At 41.9% G+C, this 22090-nt stretch overlaps 1 protein-coding gene across 17 annotated transcripts in view; it reads left to right on the plus strand.

Annotated features, from left to right (window-relative positions):
- The window catches only part of mlip (muscular LMNA-interacting protein), a 186951-nt gene extending 178454 nt beyond the window's left edge, over window positions 1–8497 (plus strand). For 5 of the 17 annotated variants that reach the window (XM_069885958.1, XM_069885953.1, XM_069885955.1 and 2 more), the window contains one exon: window positions 5276–5590. In XM_069885958.1, coding sequence (XP_069742059.1) covers window positions 5276–5425 — 150 coding nt within the window. In that variant the 3' untranslated portion in view covers window positions 5426–5590. Of the gene's footprint in view, window positions 1–5275; window positions 5688–6529 lie in introns of those variants that run through there. The other 12 variants (XM_069885951.1, XM_069885950.1, XM_069885952.1 and 9 more) reach the window with 7 other exon arrangements.
- Window positions 8498–22090: the final 13593 nt, after the last annotated feature.

Here is a 22090-nt window from a genome sequence, read left to right on the forward strand (position 1 = left end):
GGGGATTTCTGCTCCTTCTTTACTCTTGGCATGCATTTATTTATCCCACCTTGTTCTGACTCTTCTTCGTCACTGTCACTGTCCCTATCAGCTTCCAATGTCTCAGGGTCAAAGGTATATTGGTCACGTTCATCTCTAAGATAATCTTTTCGGCCATAGTTTAGTTGTTTCACATCTTTCTCTTTTGTCCTAACTATGTCCAGGTAGGCATGTCTATTTTTCTCCCTCCCGAGTCTTTTCCTTCTACTTTCCTCCCATGGTGGATCGTATCTCGTTTCCTCATCTGTACTACACTTTTCGTCCTTTACTCCTATTACCATTCCTTCAGCTTTAATTTCTCCTGACAGTGTTGTAGTTATCTTTTCCACTTCCTTAAATACACCTACCATTAATTCTTTTTGATCCTCACTGATCTGCCCCAGCACATTAATATCTCTGTTTAAGTTTTTAATGTTATCCTGAACCTTTTTCATGTTCCATTTCTGTATCTCTAACTCCTTTTCTATTTTCTTGGACTCCAGAGGGGTCTACACATCTATTACTCCCCCTTCTATTTTTATTAAAGGGGCCTGTACCTCGTCTGATGTGTCCCTATTCCCGAGGTTCTTGTCACACCCCAGTGTCTCAATATCTGGATATAAGGGACGTGACTCCAGGATCCCATCTGGGGTGCCAGGGGCACCTTTTGACTCCACATATGTATAGGGCGGGGGTCTACAAGCTATTTCTACAGGGGCCATAATAGGTGGGTTATCAGGGAGACCAAATTCTTCGAATATAGCTAGGACATCGCGGTACTGCATCTCCTTGTCTCTCACCCTCTTTTTTGCTGACTCGCGATTAAAGATTTTGTTTTCTGTGTCCCGTTTTGTTTAATTGTATAAGACTCACTTATAAATGATTTATTGTCAGAGTACATACATGACATCACATACATCCAGAGACTATGAGAGAGAGAGAGAGAGAGAGAGAGAGAGAGAGCATAGCGAGAGAAAGAGATAGAGAGGCAGATACACAGAGCACAAGAGATAGAGAGAGAAAATGCCTTGCACTGGCCCCACTGGGAGAAAAGTCTTCAGATTAACACTTTCGTTTCAAAGGTTTTAAAAGGTTCTCATCCTGTGATCACTGGTCTGGATCAGATTGGGTCTCCCACCACTGGGAACTATCACTCCTTCCTTCCCTCCCACCTCGAGTGAGCTACACGTCAGCCCACAATGTCTGCCCTGATCCCGCAATGGTGGGGGTGCGGGAAAGAGGGAGGGAGAGAGGATAAAACAGGATCCCATTTGATGCGGAGCTAGAATTGTGGGCACAAAATTAAAACCAAATTGTATTTCTCTGCCCTGCCCAACCTGGGGATTTCAGGGCAGCACCGCCACAGATTGGGATTGGGAGGGGGAGTGGGTGAGAGAGGAGGGGGGGGAGAAGAGAGAGAGGGGGAGAGAAGAGAGAGAGGGGAGGGTGAAAGGAGGGAGGGAGAGAGCAAACCCGGACACTTCGTGGCTGGAAACTGGAAACAGGCACTTTTCCTTTCCCTTCTGTGTTTTGTTTCTTCCAGCTTATCTAAGCCTCTACGTTTTAAAATTTTGTTTCCCTCACCTGTCAGGAACATCTCAGTGCCCCCCGGGTAACCAACCCCTCTTCCTCCAGCGGTCTACACATTTTCGGAGCATTTTTTGTTTTTCCAATGCCGCATTACTGGTATTTCGCTCCTCTAATTCCTGATTAATTTCCTTAATAACTTGGTCAAAAGTCTTAGCAGGCAACTGTACAGCCATAGCTGCGGGACCGCTTTCTAATGCCTGTTTTAATTTAGGTTTTTGTCCGTTTAGGGGATCTATGTCAACGAAAATTGCTTTTAAAAATGTCTCCTTGCAAGTTGGATGACTAATATCTTTTAAAGGAACAGTCTCTAAGTCTTGTCCTCCAATTGGCTTCAGACTGTCCTGTATACTCTGATTGTTCGTTTTCCACTCTCTGTTTTCCCAAAGGGGTCTGAAAGTTAAATTACAACTAGAAAACCAAATATTTGGGCTATACTTTTGTCCTGTTTCCCTGTACCAATCTATGAATTTACGTAACTTTATCTCCTTGGTGATGTTGGGAATACCCTCATTTAACTTATCAAAAGTATTTCGAATAAACCGGGTGTCTCTTAGGAGTTTGTCAACTTTTTCATTAATATCTCCTACCTGATCCGGACACAGCTGTCGCAGCCTTCTGTCGTCGTTCTTGTTCACCAGGCAGGCGTCCCTGAGTACTTTTTTTGTTGTCTCAAGGTCTCTAGTGTCTGCTGTGGTATTCCACCACGGCGAATTGGGGAAATAAATTCTTAACTTCTCAAGTGTACAGACATTATCATACCTACCGGACATTTATAAGTCAGTCTCTCAGATACAATTGAGGCCAATAAGCCTGAACCTTTGTTTTCTTTCAAAGCCCAACCTTCACGTGGGAGATTTCTCCTCTTAATAACCAGTTTAGGGCAGAAAACTCAGGTCCTCAATTGTTTATAGACCACCTTCTCACTCTATTGGACTTTGCAACGACACAATAAAGACTTTTAAACTCTAGTAGTTTCTTGCGAAGCACTTAATAAATGTCATTCAAACACCTTAAGGACTTTTATCTTGTCTGTAATCACTTACGTGTTACAATCCTGGCATGCGACCTTCAATTGTGGTCGTCTAATTTGTCTGATCTCCAGTTCTTACTGACAATCATAAAGATTTTTAAAAAAAAGAGAATTTTGTTAAAACAGGCTTCTCTGGACCTTTTTATCAGCCGGCTGAGATGATTGTCAGAAAAAACAGAAACCGTCGTCCAGTGTTCACTCACCCATCACGTCGGGGTCACCAAATTGTTAGGTCTGCTTTGTTCATGAATGAGTGAGACAAACACCAGACTGAGTCGAAATCAGGGTTCTTTGTTCTTTATTACCGGATTGTAACACGTGCGACTAACCATGTTAGTCGGAGAATGCATTCTGCCGTTATCAGCAAAATGGTGTTTTTTTATACCTCAGGATACGTACTTAGTAAATTATCATACCATGACATTGTCCAATGAATAAACTGTTGCTACCCTTCTCTGTTAGTCTGCTGCTCATCATTCTTGTTAGTGCAAAGCTTATCTTGAGTGTACAAGGTCACATCTGCATTCTGTTACTCCTTAGTACTGGGTGACTCCTTCTCCGGTCCCATCTCATGATGTTTTTACCTTACACTATCCAGTTCTCTCCCCCAACTCTCACTTCATCTTAAACTAACATCATCATTATTTAATATCCCTTTTTTTTCAAAAAAAACATTAGAAAAAAAAAGGACAACTCTTCTTTTAATCAGCTCCAACTGCCGAGTCACCATTACAACCATTCCTTCTTGGAGCACGGCTCTTTTCTTCCATCTCTTGTCTCCTTAGAGATTGCGGCGGACTATGTCTCTGTTGAAACTGAGTAATTGGCAGCTCTTGAGCAAATGCTATAGCTTCCTTTGGAGAATCAAAGAACTTTGGTTGGCAACCATCTTGGAAAACCTTCAAAACAGCTGGATATCTAAAGGTTGCCTTGTAACCTTTCTTCCACAACAACTCTTTAGCAGGATTGAATTCCCATCGTTGGAACATAACTTCTTGACTCAAATCCGCATAGAAGAAAACTTGATTATTTTGAATCATCAAGGGTGATTTTCTCTGTTGTGCATTTCTAATAGCCACTCGTAAAATTATTTCTCTGTCGTAATAATTCAAGCAACGAACCAAAACAGGTCTTGGACTTTGACCTGAAATAGGTCTTCTACGCAAGGCTCTGTGAGCACGTTCCAGTATTATACCTTCCGGGAAATGTTCTTGACCCAGCACCTGCTGAATCCATTCAGTAAAAAATTTTCTTGGGTCTGGTCCCTCCATACCTTCTGGCAAACCAATAATCTTTATATTGTTCCGTCTGGATTGGTTTTCCAAATAATCAATCTTTTTCACCAAATTTTTATTTTGAGTTTGTAAATCTTCGACCATTTTGGTCACATCAAAAACTTGATCCCGTATTTTGTCTATATCTTCTTCACACAAATTAAATTTATCTCTCACTTCAAGCTTAAAAGCTCCAAACTCAGCCATCTGTTGAGAATTTATTTTCACCAGAGTATTAAACCTAGTACCAAGTTCAGTCATAATCTTGGATAATCCCTGCATTGTATAAGATAATTTAGATTCAAGATTCACAAAAATCTTTTCAATTGGAAGAAATTTTGGCTCAACAGATTCCTGCTTCTTCTGCATAACCAAAGGATCTTCTGTTCCTTCCTTCATTCTGGTTGCCTTCCTTGTAGTATGACTGCGTGTGGAAACCCCAGCCACAGCCTCTCCAGCAATGACTGGAGGACGCTGGCTGGGGTTTTCCCCAGTCCATAATGTATTAAGTTCTCCCAGAACATCAAGTTGTATAGGTTTTTCTATCTCAAGAGATGCAGTTTGCAGCGCCACCTCTACAGTTGACAAATGCCTTTGAGTAACTCTTTGTTCTAAAGGCTGTTTGGCGCCCTCTTTAGGGGGCTCTACTGATGTAACATAGAGCTCTACATCCAAACACCGTACCTCTCTCCTGGGATCCATTTCAAGCTGAGTCCCGGTGTCTTTCCTGTAGGTAGGCTCCAAAACTTGAACTTTTGGAAAATGTAGTTTTTTGATGATCTGTTGTCATTTTATTTTGCTCTTTTCCACCAATTGTACCATGATAAGTTAAATTAACAGCACTGAAATTATCTAAACTTTTAAAGAATTTTAACGGGCATTTCTAGACAAAACAATAAGATAGAGTCAGGAGAGGACTGGAAGGCACGTATGATCCTTACGCCATCTTGCCATGCCCCCTCACCAAAGCCACTTGAGCCAACACCTCTAATTCACAACTTCAACACTGGGCACTCTGCATGAGCTTCTCTTTTTATTGGCTACAGCTAATTGGCCAATGGTGAGATTTAAACGAGCACCTACCTCTCCTGCTGCTCTTTAATGGATCTAACTGTACCATTGGCAGAAGAGAAATGGTTTTGGTTAAATTAAATTGATAAAGTGTCACTGAAAAGTATCAATAGAAGAAATTGTGGAAAAGCACATTTTTACACATCTCAAATTTTGGGTTGTGATTTAAAAAAAATTTTGCATGGATGAATTTCCATGACCAAAATTCTGTCATGTTGGGGGTGCCCCGTGTTTTGAAATATGTTCTGGGGGGGAAAAGGTAATTGTTTTCCCCTGATTTTGATTGCTGTAGCTTGTAAATGCAACAACCAAACCCATCAAAGATCAGTTTCAGAAGGAAGGCAGTGAGCCAGGATCTGGAAGATCACCAATGGATGTCCCTGACAGTGGTGAAGAAGCCTTGATGATCTCGCAAGAGGATAAAGAGCAAGGCATCAAATGATGGACAAAGGTGAGGATCATTACTTCCCCTGTACATGCCTGACAGCCGATCCAAAACATCTGTTGCAACTTAGGGAATGATAATGCTTTGCCTCTAACCATTTAAAAAGGGGACATTTGCTGAGAAAGGGCAGTTGGCTTTTAATAAAGAGCGATTCTCCCACAGAGTATGTTTGTGCTGAGAAAGGAAGACAGGAAAAGCTGGGGATGTGGAGGTGGGTGTAAGGGCAGTGAGTGGGAGGTGGAGACTCAAGATCCGCACCACCAGGTTCAGGAACAGCTGCTACCCCTCCACCATCAGACTCCTCAACAACAAACTCAATCAGGGACTCATTTAAGGATTCTTACTGTGGACTTTATTGGTTCATTTTCTCCTCTCTGTTTTGCACGGTCATTTGTTTACAGTTCTTTATTTGTTTACATGTGTACATGGTGTACAGTTTTTTTTTTGCATTACCATAAGTGGTAATTCTCCCTCATCCACAGGAAAAAGAATAAAAGGTTGTATGTGATGTCATGTATGTACTCTGACAATAAATCTGAAATCTGAATCTGTAATCTGAAATCCATTTCAAACTGTGGTGTGGAGTGATCTCTTCGCTCAGGTTGGTAATGTTTAGAATTTTTGATCTTAGTAGGCAAGTTTCAGCACCCTGTCTCAACAGTCACCCAGTCTATCTTTGATATTTTTTTAATGTAGAGAGGCAGACAGATCTTTTGGTCGTCCTGAGGTAGTTTAAAATAGGGGTCAGGCTAATATGGGGGGATTTTTCAAGAGCCTGATAGCTATTGGATAAAAGCTGTTCTTGAGCCTGGAGGTGCTGGACCAAGGTTCTGAACCTTGTGCCTGAAGGTAGCACAGGTTGTGACCAGGGTGATGGGGTCCTTTATGATGTTGGCTGCCTTCTTATGACAGTGCATGTCTTCACAAGATGGGAGGTCGGTGCCTGTGATGGACTTGGCTAGGTTTGCCACCTCCTGTGTACCTCAGACACACTGCAAGGTGGTTGGTGGAAGAGAGAAAGAGGCAGATAACAAAAGAGCAGAGCTTTCTTTATAATTGTTTTGTTATCAATGATTAACCATTGCTTTGTTCCTCCTTCAGGTGTAAGCCTGCCACTTGCTGTGCATCATCTCCTGATGTTACGCTCCACCTGAAATACACATTTAAATGTATTTCTCTATATTTAAAAACCATTCTAACAGTTCAAGATGTGAAACATGAAAGTCTGCAGATACTGTGATTGGGATAAAGGCACAAAAATGCTGAAAGAACTCCACAGGAGGTAAAAAAAAATGTAACTAATGTTTTGGGCCTGGGTCAAGGTAAGGGAAAAATGCAGGTAGGCTGAAGAAAAAAGGCTGGAGGAGGAGGGTAAAAAGGGCAGGGGAGGAGCACAGGCCAACAGGTAGAATACGATATTGAACATAGACAGGAGGACAGGAAAGGCTTTGTGTGGGCCAGATTGGGAGGCTTGGGAATGGTCTAGCCTGAAGAGGTTCTCCTCCTCTCTTCGAAGGGAGTTCAATGAGAGACTCTCTCACTGCTCCTCCTCTGCATTTCCTGCTGCTCTCAAGCTCTATGACCATGGACTGACCCAGTTCTCCCAAGGTCTGAGTGGTTTCCTCCCTCCCTGGGGTGTAGGTTAATGAGGCATAATTTGGGCGGCACGGATTTGTAGGGCTGAATTGGCCTTTACAGTGCTGTATGTCCAAATTTAATTTTAAGAAGTAACTCGCTTCCACAGCCAAGTCCTTACAAGCTACTTGCCTCTGCCAGCATCCTGTGCTACATGATTTCCTGCTCCATTTCCAGGTCTCTCAGATTGGCCCTTGTGAAACATGTCCTGTCCTCATATCCATGTCCAATTTATCACCTTTTGCCTTTTGTCCTTCACTTCCTTCTCTCCACTTCCAGCCATTTTATTCAGACACCTGCCTGCTTTTAGCTCATACCTTGAAAACGAGCTCAGGCCCAAGACTTTGCCTCCTATTGGCGCTGTGTGACCAGCTGAGTTCCTCCAGCATTTTTGTCTTTTTATAACAGTTCGTAGTACCACAATTTTGACCAAAAATGTCAGTGGATGATTACATTATTGATTTGGTAAATCCAAAACCTTTCAAAATAGATCAATAATAAATATATATAGTACATTTCCAATTATCCAAATGCTCAGGACCAGACCTGTATTGGTTAACTGTATGTAACGGATACTAAGAAATGGCTTTAAGCAGCCCAGTTTAACCAGCAGAATACTAGTATTGGCCATTGCCGATCCTGACACCTCCCCTATCACCATCACCGAACCTGCCCGGGACCCACAGATCCCCGCTCCAATCCCAGACACCTTCCCACCACAGTCACCGAACCACCCCAGGAGCCTGAGGTCCCCACTCTGATCCCAGGCATCTCCCCACCACCGTCACCGAACCTGCCCGGGACCCCAAGGTCCCCACTCTTATCCCAAAGAACAAGGGAACTTTTTTCAAGCATGAAAATAAAGTTTAATTCTCATCTTGATTACACTTGCGTACATGAGAACTCTGATGGATTCAAAATGATGCTTGAGCAAGGGGAGGGGGGCAGTGTAAAAAAAATTCTACTTGTGATGTCATATTGCCACCAAAAATTTTTGGATAACTAAGAATTTTGGTAAAGTTGTTTTCCAATAATCGAAAGCGAACTGTATATTATAAGCATTTTGCATGAACAGTGATTGGGAATGCATTTCTTACGGTAGCACCTATGGTAGTCAATAAATAGATGAGACATTTCTGCTGAGATATCTGGAAATTAGTGCTGATTGGTGAAGTTTTCTCCATCTGCTGAGCTCCTGGGGTGACCAGGTAAATGGAACTTTGTGAGGACATCCAGTACGTACATGGCACATGGACCCAGTGCATTTGCTTTTGACATTTTGTGATTGGACTTGAAGCTCAGCAAGAAAAAACTGTTCAACTTTCAACTGTTCAGATTATATCTGCAGATAGTTTCACTTAATATCACCTTTTCTTATATGAACTTTTGCTTCTTGAAGAAAATAAAACCATTGTGTATTTATGTATATGACAATCAATGACTGGTATAGATTCTTTTAAAATTTTAATGTAACAGGCCATTTTGGCCCATGAGTTCGTGCCCCTCAATCTACACCCAGTTAATCTACACCCTCCAGTGCATTTTGAATGGAGGGAAGAAACCTGAGCCCCCTGGAGAAAACCCATGCAGACATGGGGAAAACGTACAAACTCCTTACAGACAGCGTGGGATTTGAACCCCGGTCCAGGTCAATGGTGCTGTAAAGGTGTTGTACTAACCTCATCTCAACTATAGACATTTAAATCAAGTGAATCCTCTGAGCATTATAGAGGACATAGGAACTCACTTCAGAAGGCAATGAGGAGGGCAGGAGGGGGTTTGAAATGGCACTGGAAGATTAAGTTAAGGAGAATCCCAAAAGGTTGAAGTATCTTAAATTTAAAAGAATAACTAGGGAAAGATTAGGGCCACTTGAAGATCAATATGGTCATCTCTGTGTGAAGCCACAGGAGAGGGAAGGGGTCCTTTCACATGTTTCTCATTGTATTTATCGTTTAAGATCAAGTTTATTTGTCATCTGATTGTACCAGTACAACCTGATGAAACAACGTTTTCCGGTCCATGGTGCAGAACAGTGCAAAGCATCAAAAAGATGTAACACTCATCCAGATAAACAATACATATACACATTTCTCCGTGGATTGTCACCTTGTTGTGGTGGAGAAGCTTGTGTGGTCCTGTGATCCCGAAAGTGATGCCGTCTGGAGCTATGCTCCTGGTAAGACCACCCACGGCGGTAAGGTCGAGGGTGAGGTCCCTGAGAAAGAACAATTCAACCGAGTCCTCAATGGTGGAACAGGCGGATGAAGTTACTTCGAACCCAACGGTTGTGAAGGCGGACGAAGGCTGCAACAAATCCATCAGTTCAGGTCATTGTGGTTTTCAGGCCACTGGAACTAGTCGGTGGATTTGTGAAGTATCGTGTGCTTCTTGAAGTGGAACATCAAGTACATGTTAAATACAGGCACAGATGTCTTCGCTCGGAGGGCCAGTCTCTAAGATTGGACTCATAAGCCACTTGAGAGGCCCATAGGAATGAAAACCATCATCCTCGATCTCAAGGGACAGACACATCAATGACGACATATACACAGTACATATGTACGTATATTAAAATAAATATTCTTAATAAATGGTATGGTCACAGAGAGATGTTTTAACAGTCATTCAGCAGTCTCCCTGCCCATGGGAAGAAGCTGTTCGTGAGCCTGGTGGTTCTGGCTCTGATATTCCTGTATCTTTTTCCTGACAGAAGCAGCTGAAAGATGCTGCTTGTGGGGTGGTAAGGTCCTCCCTGATTTTGCAATTGCTCTTTAAACAACGATCCTGGTAGAGCAGTGGTTCTCAACCTTTTTCATTCCACTTGCATCCCACTTTAATTGTTCCCTATGCCATAGGTGCTCTGTGATTAGTAAGGGATTTCTTAAGGTGGTATCTGGGTGGAAAGAAAAAGTTTGAAAGCCACTGTTTTAATCACCCCTAATTGATTCATTATGTGTACAGTTTCCTATCTTCAAAGGATATGGGCCAATGACCATTTTACTCAAGCAAAAGATTTCAGTAACAATTGGGTCTAGAGCAGTGATTCTCAACCTTCCATCCTTGGATTCCATTCCTTTATTCTTCCTGAATGAGCCTTGCATGGGGAATTTTATCAAATGCCTCACTAACATCCTGATTCACTATATCCACTGCTCTACCTTAATCAATGTTCTTTGTTACATCCTCCAAGAATTCGATTAGGTTCGTGAGATATGACCGTTCCCTGACAATCCTTAATCTGATTATGCTTCTAAATCCTACCTCTCAACAATCTTCTGCAGCAGCTTGCCCACTGCTGAAGTGAGACTCACTGGCCCATATTTTCCTGGGTTATCTCTACAACCTTTCTTGAGCAGGGGAAGAACATTTGCATCCCTCTTATCCTCCAGTACTTGTCCTGTCCTCAGTGATGAATCAAAGATCATCGTCACTGGCTCAGCAATCTCCTCCCTCACTTCCCAAAGTAGCCTTGGGTAAATGTGGCCTGGTCCTGGCAATATATCTAATTTCATACTCCAGCACCTCAGACTGCCCGAAGTCATCTTCACAATTGCAAATGTCCTTTTCTCTGGTGCATACTGAAAATATTCATTAAGGATCTCTACTGTCTTTCTGACTCCATACACATGTTTCCATGACCACCCCGATGGGTCCTGTCTTCACATCAACTTTGCATACTTGTAGAATGACTTGGGGGGGGGGGGGGTTCCTTAATCTTGCTTGCCAAGGCCTTCTCATAGCCCCTTTTAGCTCTCCAAAGTCTTTCCTTAACCTCTTTTCTGGCAACCTCTAGAGCTCCATCAGTTCCCATCTTCTTAAACATCACATAATCCTTTCTTATCTGAATTCTCTACATCCCTTATACACCATGGTTCCTTCACCTTACTCTCCTTTTCCTGCCTCAATGGAATATGCTTGCACAGGGCACCATGCAAATGTTCTTTCAACATTTACCACATTTCTACTGTACTTTTCCCTGAGTACACCTGCTCCTACTTTATGCTCCTGTGCTCCTGCCTAATAGGATAATATTTTCCCCTACTCCAACTAAATATTTCCCCAAATTGTCTATTCCTATTTTTTCTCTCTGTCTTGCACAGTTTGTTTACATTTCCTTATTTGTTTACATGTATTCACTGTGTACAATTTTTTTTTCTAGTGGTAATTCTACCTCGCCCACGTAAAAAAGAATCTCAGGGTTGTATGTGATGCCATGCATGTACTCTGACAATACATCTGACATCTGCACTCCTGTCCTTCTCCAGCACTGTGATAAAGGGGAGATGGTTGTGATTGCTTTTTCCAAAATGTTCACCCACTGAGAAATCTGACAGCAGACCTGGTTCATTTCCCAAGATGAGAGCAAGTGTAGCCTCTCCTCGAGTTGTTCTATCTGCATATTGTGTCAAGAAACCTTTATGAATACACCTAACAAATCCCACTCCATTTCAAATGCCTCACTTCAAAATGGTGCCAATCAATATTAGGAAAGTTAAAATCACCCACCACTACAACCTTGCACCTTTCTAGTGTCTGCCTGTGAATCTGCTCCTTGATGTCTTTGTAACTTTTGGAAAATCTGTAATATACACCTAGTAGGGTTATTGCCCCTTCCTGTTCCACCCACACTGACCCTTAAACATTGGTTACTCTCTACTTCCTATTGATTCTGCATGACCTGCTGAGTTTCTCCCACACTTTTGTGTCCAGCACTGCAACCTCAGCATGTGCAGACTTTCCTGTGGAAGATGCTCATTTTATAAGGGGTTTTGTTTTAAACATTCATGTCTTAATCATCAAAGTTCATTGTTGGAGTTGGGCATATCACAAAAAAGTGAAACTGAATACCAGATATAAAATACTGCACACGCTGGTGTGACAGAATATAGATATGTTTTTGGGAGATAAATTGAGGAAGATTTGTTAGAGTATGTCACATGCAAACACTTTGAAACAGATCTTATTTAAAATACTGGAGCTCTGCTCATGCGAGACATATTGGGGTCAACAGCCTTTGCAAAAGCTTTGGCGAGTGCCTAAGAGAGTTTACTAATATATTGTTGTTTACAAAAAGGCAATAGATGAAAGATCTTGTCGGAGCGCAGATTGTCAGGAGGGGAAATTGCTGTTCTAAGAGGGTCATGTGGTTTTGCAAGTAGAGAGTACAACAGGCTTTCTCTCTAAGAGAGAGAGAGAGATCAGTTCTACAGTTTTACAGTCAGCAGCAGTAGCTGGGACTAGAACAGGATAAGCTGGCAAGCTTGTGGAAAACCCCATTTGGAAGACGGGTTGTGAGTGCTTACTTCAGCCTGGTCAAGGCCCTTGTGGTTCATGCAAGAAGAGAGGACTGGCTGCCTAATGTTTCACTTGAAATAAGAGAAACAAAAAGGCACTCTGTGGTGACCTGAAAGAAAGAGGTTGTCATCTGGAGAACCTTGAGGGGGAAAGTTTCTTCAGCAAGACACTGAAGTGGCTGATTAAAAAAGGAATCAGTTGTGGGTGTCCAGTGTGCAACGGATCTCTCTCTGAAAACCTTCCTGAGTGGTAACCATTTACCTTTCAAGCACCAAAGCCTGGTGAACATTATAAATGTTAAATTCTGTGTGCAGTGTAAGAATTGCCTGCAACCAGTGAACTTGGAGGAATGAGAATTGAGATTGGACTGTGAATCAAAGAACTTTTCTGAAGTTACACACATATTACATACACGTGCGCTTAGAATTAGAAGGGGGTTAAGTTAGGTTAGTTAAGTCAATAGTGATAAGTTTAAGTGTGATTCTGTTTTCAAGTTGAAAGATCATTAAAAGCAACTTTTGTTTAAGCAACCATTTGTCTTGGTGAATATCTATTGCCTCTGGGTTTATGGGTCCTCTGGGTTCGTAACACTGGAAATACTGGAACTGCTCAAGGGTTAAAGTAAAAAGGCACAGAAATTCTGGAGGAACTCAACCAGTCTCGCAGCATCAGTGGAGGTAAAGATACATTACTGTTGTTTTGCCCTTCCTCAAGGAATAAGCAAAGAACACAATAAAGATGGAAGACTAGCTTGGGAAGGTCTAGGTCAACAAAAGGTTTTAATTGGATATGATAAGAGGAAAGGTGAGAATAAATTTTGGCTCTATGAAAGGAGACAGAGGGAAAAGGGAAGAGAGAGTGAGAGCGAGAGAGAGAGAGACTGAGGTGGAGGAAGGCGACAGGGGGAAGAAAAGTGGGGGGGCATTAAATGGAAACTGGAGCAGTCACTATTAATGCCATCCAGTTGGAGGGTCCCCAGATGGAAGATGAGGTGTTGTTGCTCCAATTTGTGGGTGGTCTCAGTCTGGCATTGCATAAGACCATGAACAGACATAAAGGAATGGGACGGGAAATTAAAATGGATGGCCACTGGGAGATGCACTCAATTGCTACAGACAGAACTGAGCCTCAGCTTTGTCTGCTGCAATAGCATGGATCTCCCAGTGGCAGACAATTTCACCCGATGGACGCTGCAAGACCAGCTGAGTTCCTCCAGCACTTCTGTGTGTGTTTTACTACAATCACAGCATCTGCAGACTTTCGTGTTTCACTTTGCCCATGGGTTAATCAGGTAAGGATTATATTCCCTGGAGCACAAAAGAATGAGGGGAGATTTGACAGAGATCATGTAAAGTCAGGTCAAGATTATTGCATCTGATTGTACAATCCAACGAAACAGCGTTTTCTGGTCCTCGGTGCAAAATATGCAGACACACAGCCAGACATAACGCATATGCAGACAAGTAACACATATGTAGGACAAGAATTTTAGGTATATGAATAAATAAATATTGTTTTGTACGAATGAGAGTCTCAGATAGTTGGTGTGAGCAGTTCCTTTGGTCATTCAGCATTCTCACTACCCGTGGGAAGAAGTTGTTTTTCAGCTTGGTAGTGCTGGCTTTCATACTCCTGTATCACTTTCCCAATGGAAGCAGCTGAAAGATGCTTTGTGCAGGGTGGAAGGGATCCTCAATGATTTTTCACGCTCTCTTCTGACAACGATCCTGGTAGATCTCGTCGATGGTTGGGGTGGGGTGGGGTAGAGAAAGACTCCAGTCATCCTCTCTGCCACTCTTATAGTCCTGTGGATTGACCTCCGATCCATTTCTCAGCAGCAATCATACCACACTGTGATGCATCCGGCCAGGATGCTCTCGATAGAGCTCCTATAACAGGTTGACATAATGGTGGTCAGTAGCCTTGCCCACTTCAGTCTTCTCAGGAACTGCAGTTGCTGTTGCACCTTCCTGACAAGTGAGGAGATGTTGAGCGTCCACGAGAGGTCAATAAGTCACTAATTAAGTGAACTCCAAGGAACTTGGTCCTCTCCACTCTCTCTACTACAGAGTTGTTGATGTGTAGTGGAGGGTGGTCATTCCAGGTCCTCATGAAGCCCATGATCATCTGCTTCGTTTTGTCCACATTGAGCCTCAGGTTGTTACTCTCCCACCATTTCATGAGATTTTGCACTTCTTCTCTGTAGAGTGACTCATTGTTATTCCTGATGAGGCCAATGACTGTCTTGTCATCTGCAAACGATGACTCTGTTGGAGCTGGATCTGCGGATGCATTCATGGGTCAGTAGCGTGAACAGAAGTGGCCATAGCACACAGCCCTAAAGTGTGCCAGTGCCCAGTGTGACGGCGCTTGATGCTCTGCTACAGGCCTGAATAGACTGTGGACTTTGTGTTAGAAAGTCCAGAATCCAGTTACGGAGAGAGGTGCTGAGTCCCAGCGAGCACAGCTTCTCCACCAGCCTCTGGGGAATGATTCTATTAAACACCGAGCTGAAGTCAATAAACAGCAGCCTGGTGTATGAGGTGTCATTCTCCAGGTGGGCCAGGATGGAGGTATACAAAATTATGAGGGGGATAGACAGAGTAAATGTAGGTGGGCTTTTTCCACTGAGGGTAGGTGAGATACCAACCAAAGGACATGGGTTAAGAGTGAAAGGGGGAAAAGTTTAGGGGGAATACAGGGGTGAACGTCTCCACATAGAGGGTGGTGGAAGTATGGAGCGAACAGCCAGCTGAAGTGGTGAATGCGGGCTCAATTTTAACATTTAAGAAGAATTTGGACAGGTACATGGGTGGGAGAGGCATGGAGGGATATGGACTGGGTGGAGGTCAGTGGGGCTAGGCAATAGTTTGGCACAGATGAGAAGGGCCCGAGAAGGGATTAAGATGACAACTCCATATGCATCTACCAGAGTAGTTCCATCAGTCCAATTTGAAGGTTTCACATATAAAGTGCATACTGTGACAGCAACATGCACTGGGTTAAATCTGCTTTAAGAATTGTTGCCTTATCCATCTCTGAACTGAGATCCAACAATTATATTCAACGTTATCATTTAAATTCATCTCAGGAGCCTTGCCTGCCTTTGTTGTGAATAATTTATACTTTTCTTTGTAACTGAGGAATGATTTATCTGAGCTTTTAAGATTATTAATGATCCAAAGACCATACTTTTGTGAGTTTTACATCATAAACAATGTCGTGATACTCACGGAGCCATTATTAAAAAAAAAGACTGGTGTGAATATTTTAGGAGGAGTAAATGGAAGTGTGGTGGATTTTTAATGAGGTAAGGTGGGTGGATGAATTTAAGGAGGACATGAAGAAGATTAGGGCAGTATGGGAGCATAACGCCAATGACCTGGGTTCAAATCTGGGGAAGTCTGTGGCTCCCTATGACCTTTTCCAGCTTCCACCCACTGTATAGGATTGTAGGTTAATTTAAGTGTTATTGGGCGGCACGGGTTTAAATGGCTGGAATTGTCTTTTCCCATGTTGTAAATAAAAAAAAACAAAGCCAGTAGAAATGACATGATGAAATCCATGGAAAATTAGCAAGCTTGGACTGAACAAAATGTCTGACTTGTAGACATCTGAAAAAATGATTTAAATTTTACCCTCAAATGTTCAAAAGAAGCAAAATTATCTCGAATAAAAAGATCTTTAAAATTATTAATCCCTAGCATACACCACTCCCTGAAACCTGCATCTGATAAAGAAGGTTAAAAAAAGATTATTTGTTATAATAGGACTGGCTGGAGAAAATGATTGATTCCAGACATTTTCGAAATTGTGCCCTATGTCTTAATAGCGGGTTACTTGTTAATTTAGAAAAAATTAAAGGTTAGAAAGACCCTAGTATGGCCCACATTAATTCAGTTCCATTTCCACCCAAGGAGAGCATTTAACTAATTTATCAAATTTATAACAAAAGAAACGAATTACGTATATGACCGTCCAATAGTAGGATCTGAAATTTGGAAGTGACAGACCTTGGCTCCTTTTTTGTTTTTCTTAAAGATGCGCTTTATTTAAACAAGGTGGTTTTCCTTGCCATATGTATGAAGAAATAAATGAATCCAGTGAATCAAAAAAGGATTTAGGGTTAAAGACTGGTAAAGATTGGAAAAGATATAAAATTTTGGTAATATATTCATCCTGGTTGAATTAATACGTCCTATTATAGTAACAGACAAGGTTGACCGCCTTGATAATAAAACTTTAGTCTGATAAAGTGTTGCAAAAATTGTTTCTTTCCATAAATTCTTATAACTCTTAGTAATTGTAATTCCAAGATACCTAAACTGATCTTTCACTAACTTAAAAGGAAAATTGGAATAACTTAAAGATGATCCCTTTAGGGGTAATGATTCACTCTTATAGAGATTTAATGTATAGGCTGAAAAGTGGCCAATATGGGCAAATAGTTAATGTTTGGTTCAGAAACTTTTGGGTTTCAATTCTACAAATATTCTTGATTTACTTTTTGACTTTCAATTTTCTCATAGAGGCTCAATATTAATTATTTATAGTCATTTGATGGATTTGAGAACAGTTTCTCTAGTTAAGATTAAGTGTGATTGGGAGCATTACTTGGATTTCTCATTTCCAGACAAGGACTTGTATATTGTTCTATATTTGATTAATGAATCCTTATTTTGTACAGGACATTGTTTGTTGTAATGTAAGATTAAAATGTTACGAGCCCAAAAGACCCCAAAACCCAGCAGCAATAGACATTCACCAAGACAAGTAGCTTTCAAAACAAGTTATTTTTAATCAACTTCAAACATGAAAATAGAATCAAACATTAACTTAACTCTATACTTAACTAACCCAAATTACCCCCTTCTAATTCTAAGCGCACGTGTATGTAATGTGTGTGTAAATTCAAGAAAAGTTCTTTGGTTCACAGTTCAATCTCACTTCTCCTTCCAAGTTCTCTGATTGCAGGCAATCACCATACTGTGCACAGAATTTAACATGCATAAAGTTCACCTGGCTTAGTGCTTGAAAGTGTGAGAGATGAGTAAAACTAATATGAATATATGAGAGATGAAGAAAGCTAGTATGGATATATGGGTAATGAATAAAGCCAGTATGAATAGGATAAGGATAGATAATAGAATGTAGGAAGTAAAGTTAGTCTGAATAAGAAAAGGGTCTTCTAGCCTTAGACAGAGTCAGCAAGTTCCGCAAATGTAATTAGTAAGCCTTAGACAGAATTAGCAAGTTCTGTGTATAAGAGTTAGTAAGCCCTGAGGGTTGGGAAGGTGTGAATAATGACAAAGGCAGGTTTGTGAATAAGGACAATAAGGACAATGACATGATGGGACACAGACAGGATACCCCCTGGTCCTCCAAGTTCACAGAAACAGCACGTAGGCAGACAGGACTAATGCCAAACTCATCCAGGAGGCAGAAGAATGTAAGGGGGAGGGTACTTCTATACTGAAATAAACTGTATAAACGTTGGGTGAGCCCCAGTGTGTGTGTGTATTCCCAGGGTAAGGGGAAGCACCCAACTTTGCATTGTTGTATAATAAATGTTCTTTGTTCTCAATTTTTGTCTCAAGCAATTTCTGTGAAGGTACTTCTGTTTCTCACAAATGGGGGCTCGTCCGGGATCCCACTCCCTCCACTGACAGAGTGCCCGACGACGAGGGTAGGTGCACCCCAGCTGATTCAGCTGGACTCACGGACGACGGGTGACTGGTCAGTGGATGAAGTGAGTGACATCCGAGAAGAGGCATTGAGAACAAATGACGGGAGGATGTTAAGGAAGCATGCTAGGAATAGCTACTGGATCCCGGTAAGAGGAATTTTACTTACCTATGGGTAAGTGTGGGTTAGTATGGGAAGTGTGAGTAGCAAGGGAAATAGTCTTAAGGAAGGACGGGACGATCAGATAACTAAGCAAAGTCCATTAGGATTAATGCTATCTGATTTGGGTGCGGGGAGAACCTGCGGGAAAGACAAACAGACCAACGTCAGGTATTGCTGTCTGGAATGGGTTAAAAGTCCGATAAAAGGGAGTGTCAGGCATTGGACATCTGGCTCTATCAAAATCAAAGAGATAATATTGAGAGCAGACAATATGCAGCCTGCTGGCTCAGTGCAACGGTTGATCAACTGGTTTTGAATGAAAAGGAATGTAAGGACAAGAAGGATGAGGAACCTTTTGTCCCTGAAACACAAGGATGGGATGTGTTACATTCCCTTCCTCCACCTTATGCTCCTCCTATGCCGGCTCCTATCTTTCCCCTCTCTCCTATGCTCTACCCTTCTGCACCTTCCCCTCCTCCCCCACAGCTAAAGAAAGGAGAAGAAAGTAGGGGTGGTATGATGACCTGTTCACAAAGTACTAGATTACCACCTCAATTGACAAGAGAGTGAGGAGACTTTGATTCAAAACAGTGTGAGAACCTCCGGGAGGGAAGGGCAGAACCTTTTGATTCATTTCCCGGAGAGCAGGAATCTAGTCATTATAAAGGAGAGGATAAGCCAGAAATAAACTGGATGAGACCTTTACGGGAAGTTTCCATGGGAGGGGGTCTCGGTTTTGTAAATGTGCCCCTGACTAGTACGGAGGTGTGTAATTTTAAGAGAGAATGCCCAATAAACAGAAAGGAAAGGCTAAGATTTTGATGCAGGCAGTCAAGGAAGTCGTGGAGGGACAGAAAGGAAAGGGTAGGGGTTGTGTGCCAGCTCCTGGACATTGGGAGGAGCTCCGGGAGTGGGAGAGTAGAGACCAGAGCAGGGGCAAGGGTAGAGGGGAATTCCGGGGACGACGAACGTTCCCGGGACCTTGTGGTAATCCCGGTAGGAATTGGGAAACAGGAGCATTAGTTTGCTACCATTGTAAAAAGGAGGGACATTTTAAGAGAGAATGCCCAATGCGAGCCAGGGAGACGCAATCTTACGCACTGATATGTTGGAATATAGGGGTTAATTAATCATAGAAAATATGTAGAATATATGCTCATGTACAATTCAGTTTGTATACATGAATTCAGTACTATGTAACAATTTAATATTTACCTCGGTGAAGGGAAAGAGTAATGTAAGTAAGGGGCAGCCACAGTATGTAGCAAAGTTGGCTGATTACAGTAGGTTTAGAATTGTCAGCTCCCAAAATACAAAAGAGAGGATATGTATGAAACAATTTAGTAGGAAGGTTAAGCGGCAAAGGAGGTGTTGATTAGCACAAACAAAAAGAATCCTGACAGAGACTGTCAGAAACAAAGAGAATGAATCAGTAAGAAGGCTAAGACAGAAGGAGGTGTTGAGTAGAACAGAAGAATATGGCCAGATGAGAACAAAGAAATAATTAGAAATATCTGGGGTATGAATTGATTTCTGATCAAAACAACAGGATATTCTGACCTTGAGGATTAAGATGGGAGCTCTACACCCAAGATAACTGCAGAGCAGGAAATTACTTGTGATAAATCTTATGCAAGAAATCTAGCAAAGAAAGCCAACTTTTGTTCTGTATGATAAGGTTGAGTTATATAAACTGTAGAGACTGGATAGTAGAGGTCAGTCTTGGGGAATAGCTCACTGTGCAGGTGACCTATGAACTAACGACTGAACCAGAGCTCTGTTAAGCTTTATTCTTATGCTGTGTAATAAACTGATTCTCCTATCACTTCATTTAACGAACATACTGGACTCAGACGACACATAGACTAAATTAAGGGTAGGGTAAAGCCAGAGTCCGACAGATGGAAGCAGATTATGAATAGGAGGGTCACGGTTCTCAGTCAATACACACAGTGAGGCTGCACGGAGAACCATTGGTAAATTTAAGCATAGAACCCCCACAGTGACAAGATGACCTTTTTAGTAGATTCTGGGGCAGCCCGGTCTAGTATTTTACAACCACCCGAGGGTGTTAAGATAGAGGGGACAGTGATGATTTCGGGAGTAGGAGGAAGAGATTTTACGGTCCCTGTATTAAGGGATGTAAGAATACAAATGGGAGAAAAGATAATAACAGAGGATATTTTACTAGTTCCCCAAGCTGGAGTTTGTTTGTTAGGATGAGATTTACAGGACCAATTGGCTATCGGCATCAGACCACAGGAATCAGGTATCGGGGTTCAATTGTATGTATTAAGCGAGGAAGATCGAGAACTAATAAATCCTGGAGTATGGGCAGAAAGAGGCAATAGAGGAGTGTTAGATATTCCTCCCCTGCAAGTTACTCTAAAAGATCCTGAGCAAGTAATTAGACGAAAGCAGTATCCAATTCCGATGGCTGGCCAAAAGGGGCTGCAGCCAGTAATTGACCAATTGGTGAAAGATGGTATACTCGAACCTTGTATGTCACCTTTTAATACCCCAATTTTACCTGTCCAAAAACCAGACGGTACCTATCGATTAGTGCAGGACTTGAGGGAGCTGAACAAAATTATTCTCACCCGTCACCCGGTTGTACCTAATCCCTATACAATAATGGGTAAAATCGATCCCCATAGTAAATAGTTTAGTGTGATTGACCTCAAAGATACTTTCTGCACCTGTCCGTTAGCAACAGAGAGCAGAGACATGTTTGCCTTTGAATGGGAAAATCCTTTTACTGGACGCAAGAATCAATACCGGTGGACGGTCCTTCCCCAGGGCTTTACAGAATCACCAAATTTATTCGGCCAGGTCTTAGAACAAATATTAGATGAGGCTCCTCGGAGAGAGAATTGTCAGTTGATAAAATATGTTGATGATTTGTTAATTACGTGAAAAACGTACGAATTAGTTAAACAGTATACTGTTGAACTTTTGAATTTTCTGGAGAATAAGGGTCTCAGGGTGAGCTAATCCAAATTACAATTTGTTCAATCAGAAGTTAAATACTTAGGTCATCTGGTAAGTCAGGGAACTAGGAAAATAAGTCCAGAGAGGATACGTGGTATTCTACATATCCCACCTCCCAAGAATGCCCAAGAACTTAGGAAATTCCTTGGTTTAGTGGGATACTGTAGAATCTGGATTGAAAATTATTCTAGCCTAATCAGATTTCTCTATGATAAACTCACAATTCTAGGGGGCGAAGCTGTTGTCTGGACAGAGGAAGAGATTAAAGATTTTAACTTGGTGAAACAGTGCCTTATTAGTGCCCCAGTGTTGGCTTTACCCAACCTAAATATGCCATTTGACCTATATACCAATGTGAAAGCAGGTGTAGCCACTGGAGTACTAACACAAGAGAGGGCAGGCTGTAGACAGCCAGTTGCTTTTCTGTCAAAAGTTTTAGACCCTGTTTGTCGTGGTTGGCCAGAGTGTGTGCAAGCCATCGCAGCCACTGCTATTTTAGTTGAGGAAGGACGAAAGATTACGTTTTGTGCCCCGATGATAGTTCACACCCCTCACACAGTCCGCAATATTCTCTTACAATGTGCTGGAAGGTGGCTCACAGACTCTAGAATTTTAAAATATGAAGCGATCCTAATGGATAGGGATGATTTGACCTTGATTACGAATAAATAACACAATCCAGCAGCTTTCTTGGTTTCTCCAAATTCTGACAATACCATAAATGAGTTAGAGCATGTATGTTTAGAGGTAATAGATTTACAGACCAAAATTAGAGAGGATTTAAGCGATGAGCCTTTACAGGAGGGTGAAAGGTGGTTTATTGATGGATCTTCCCGTTGCATTAATGGCACTTGCTATAGCGGGTAGAGTGTAGTGGATGGTAAAGAAGGA

Source organism: Narcine bancroftii, chromosome 6 (assembly GCF_036971445.1).
Source record: "Narcine bancroftii isolate sNarBan1 chromosome 6, sNarBan1.hap1, whole genome shotgun sequence".
Classification (NCBI taxonomy): domain Eukaryota; kingdom Metazoa; phylum Chordata; class Chondrichthyes; order Torpediniformes; family Narcinidae; genus Narcine; species Narcine bancroftii.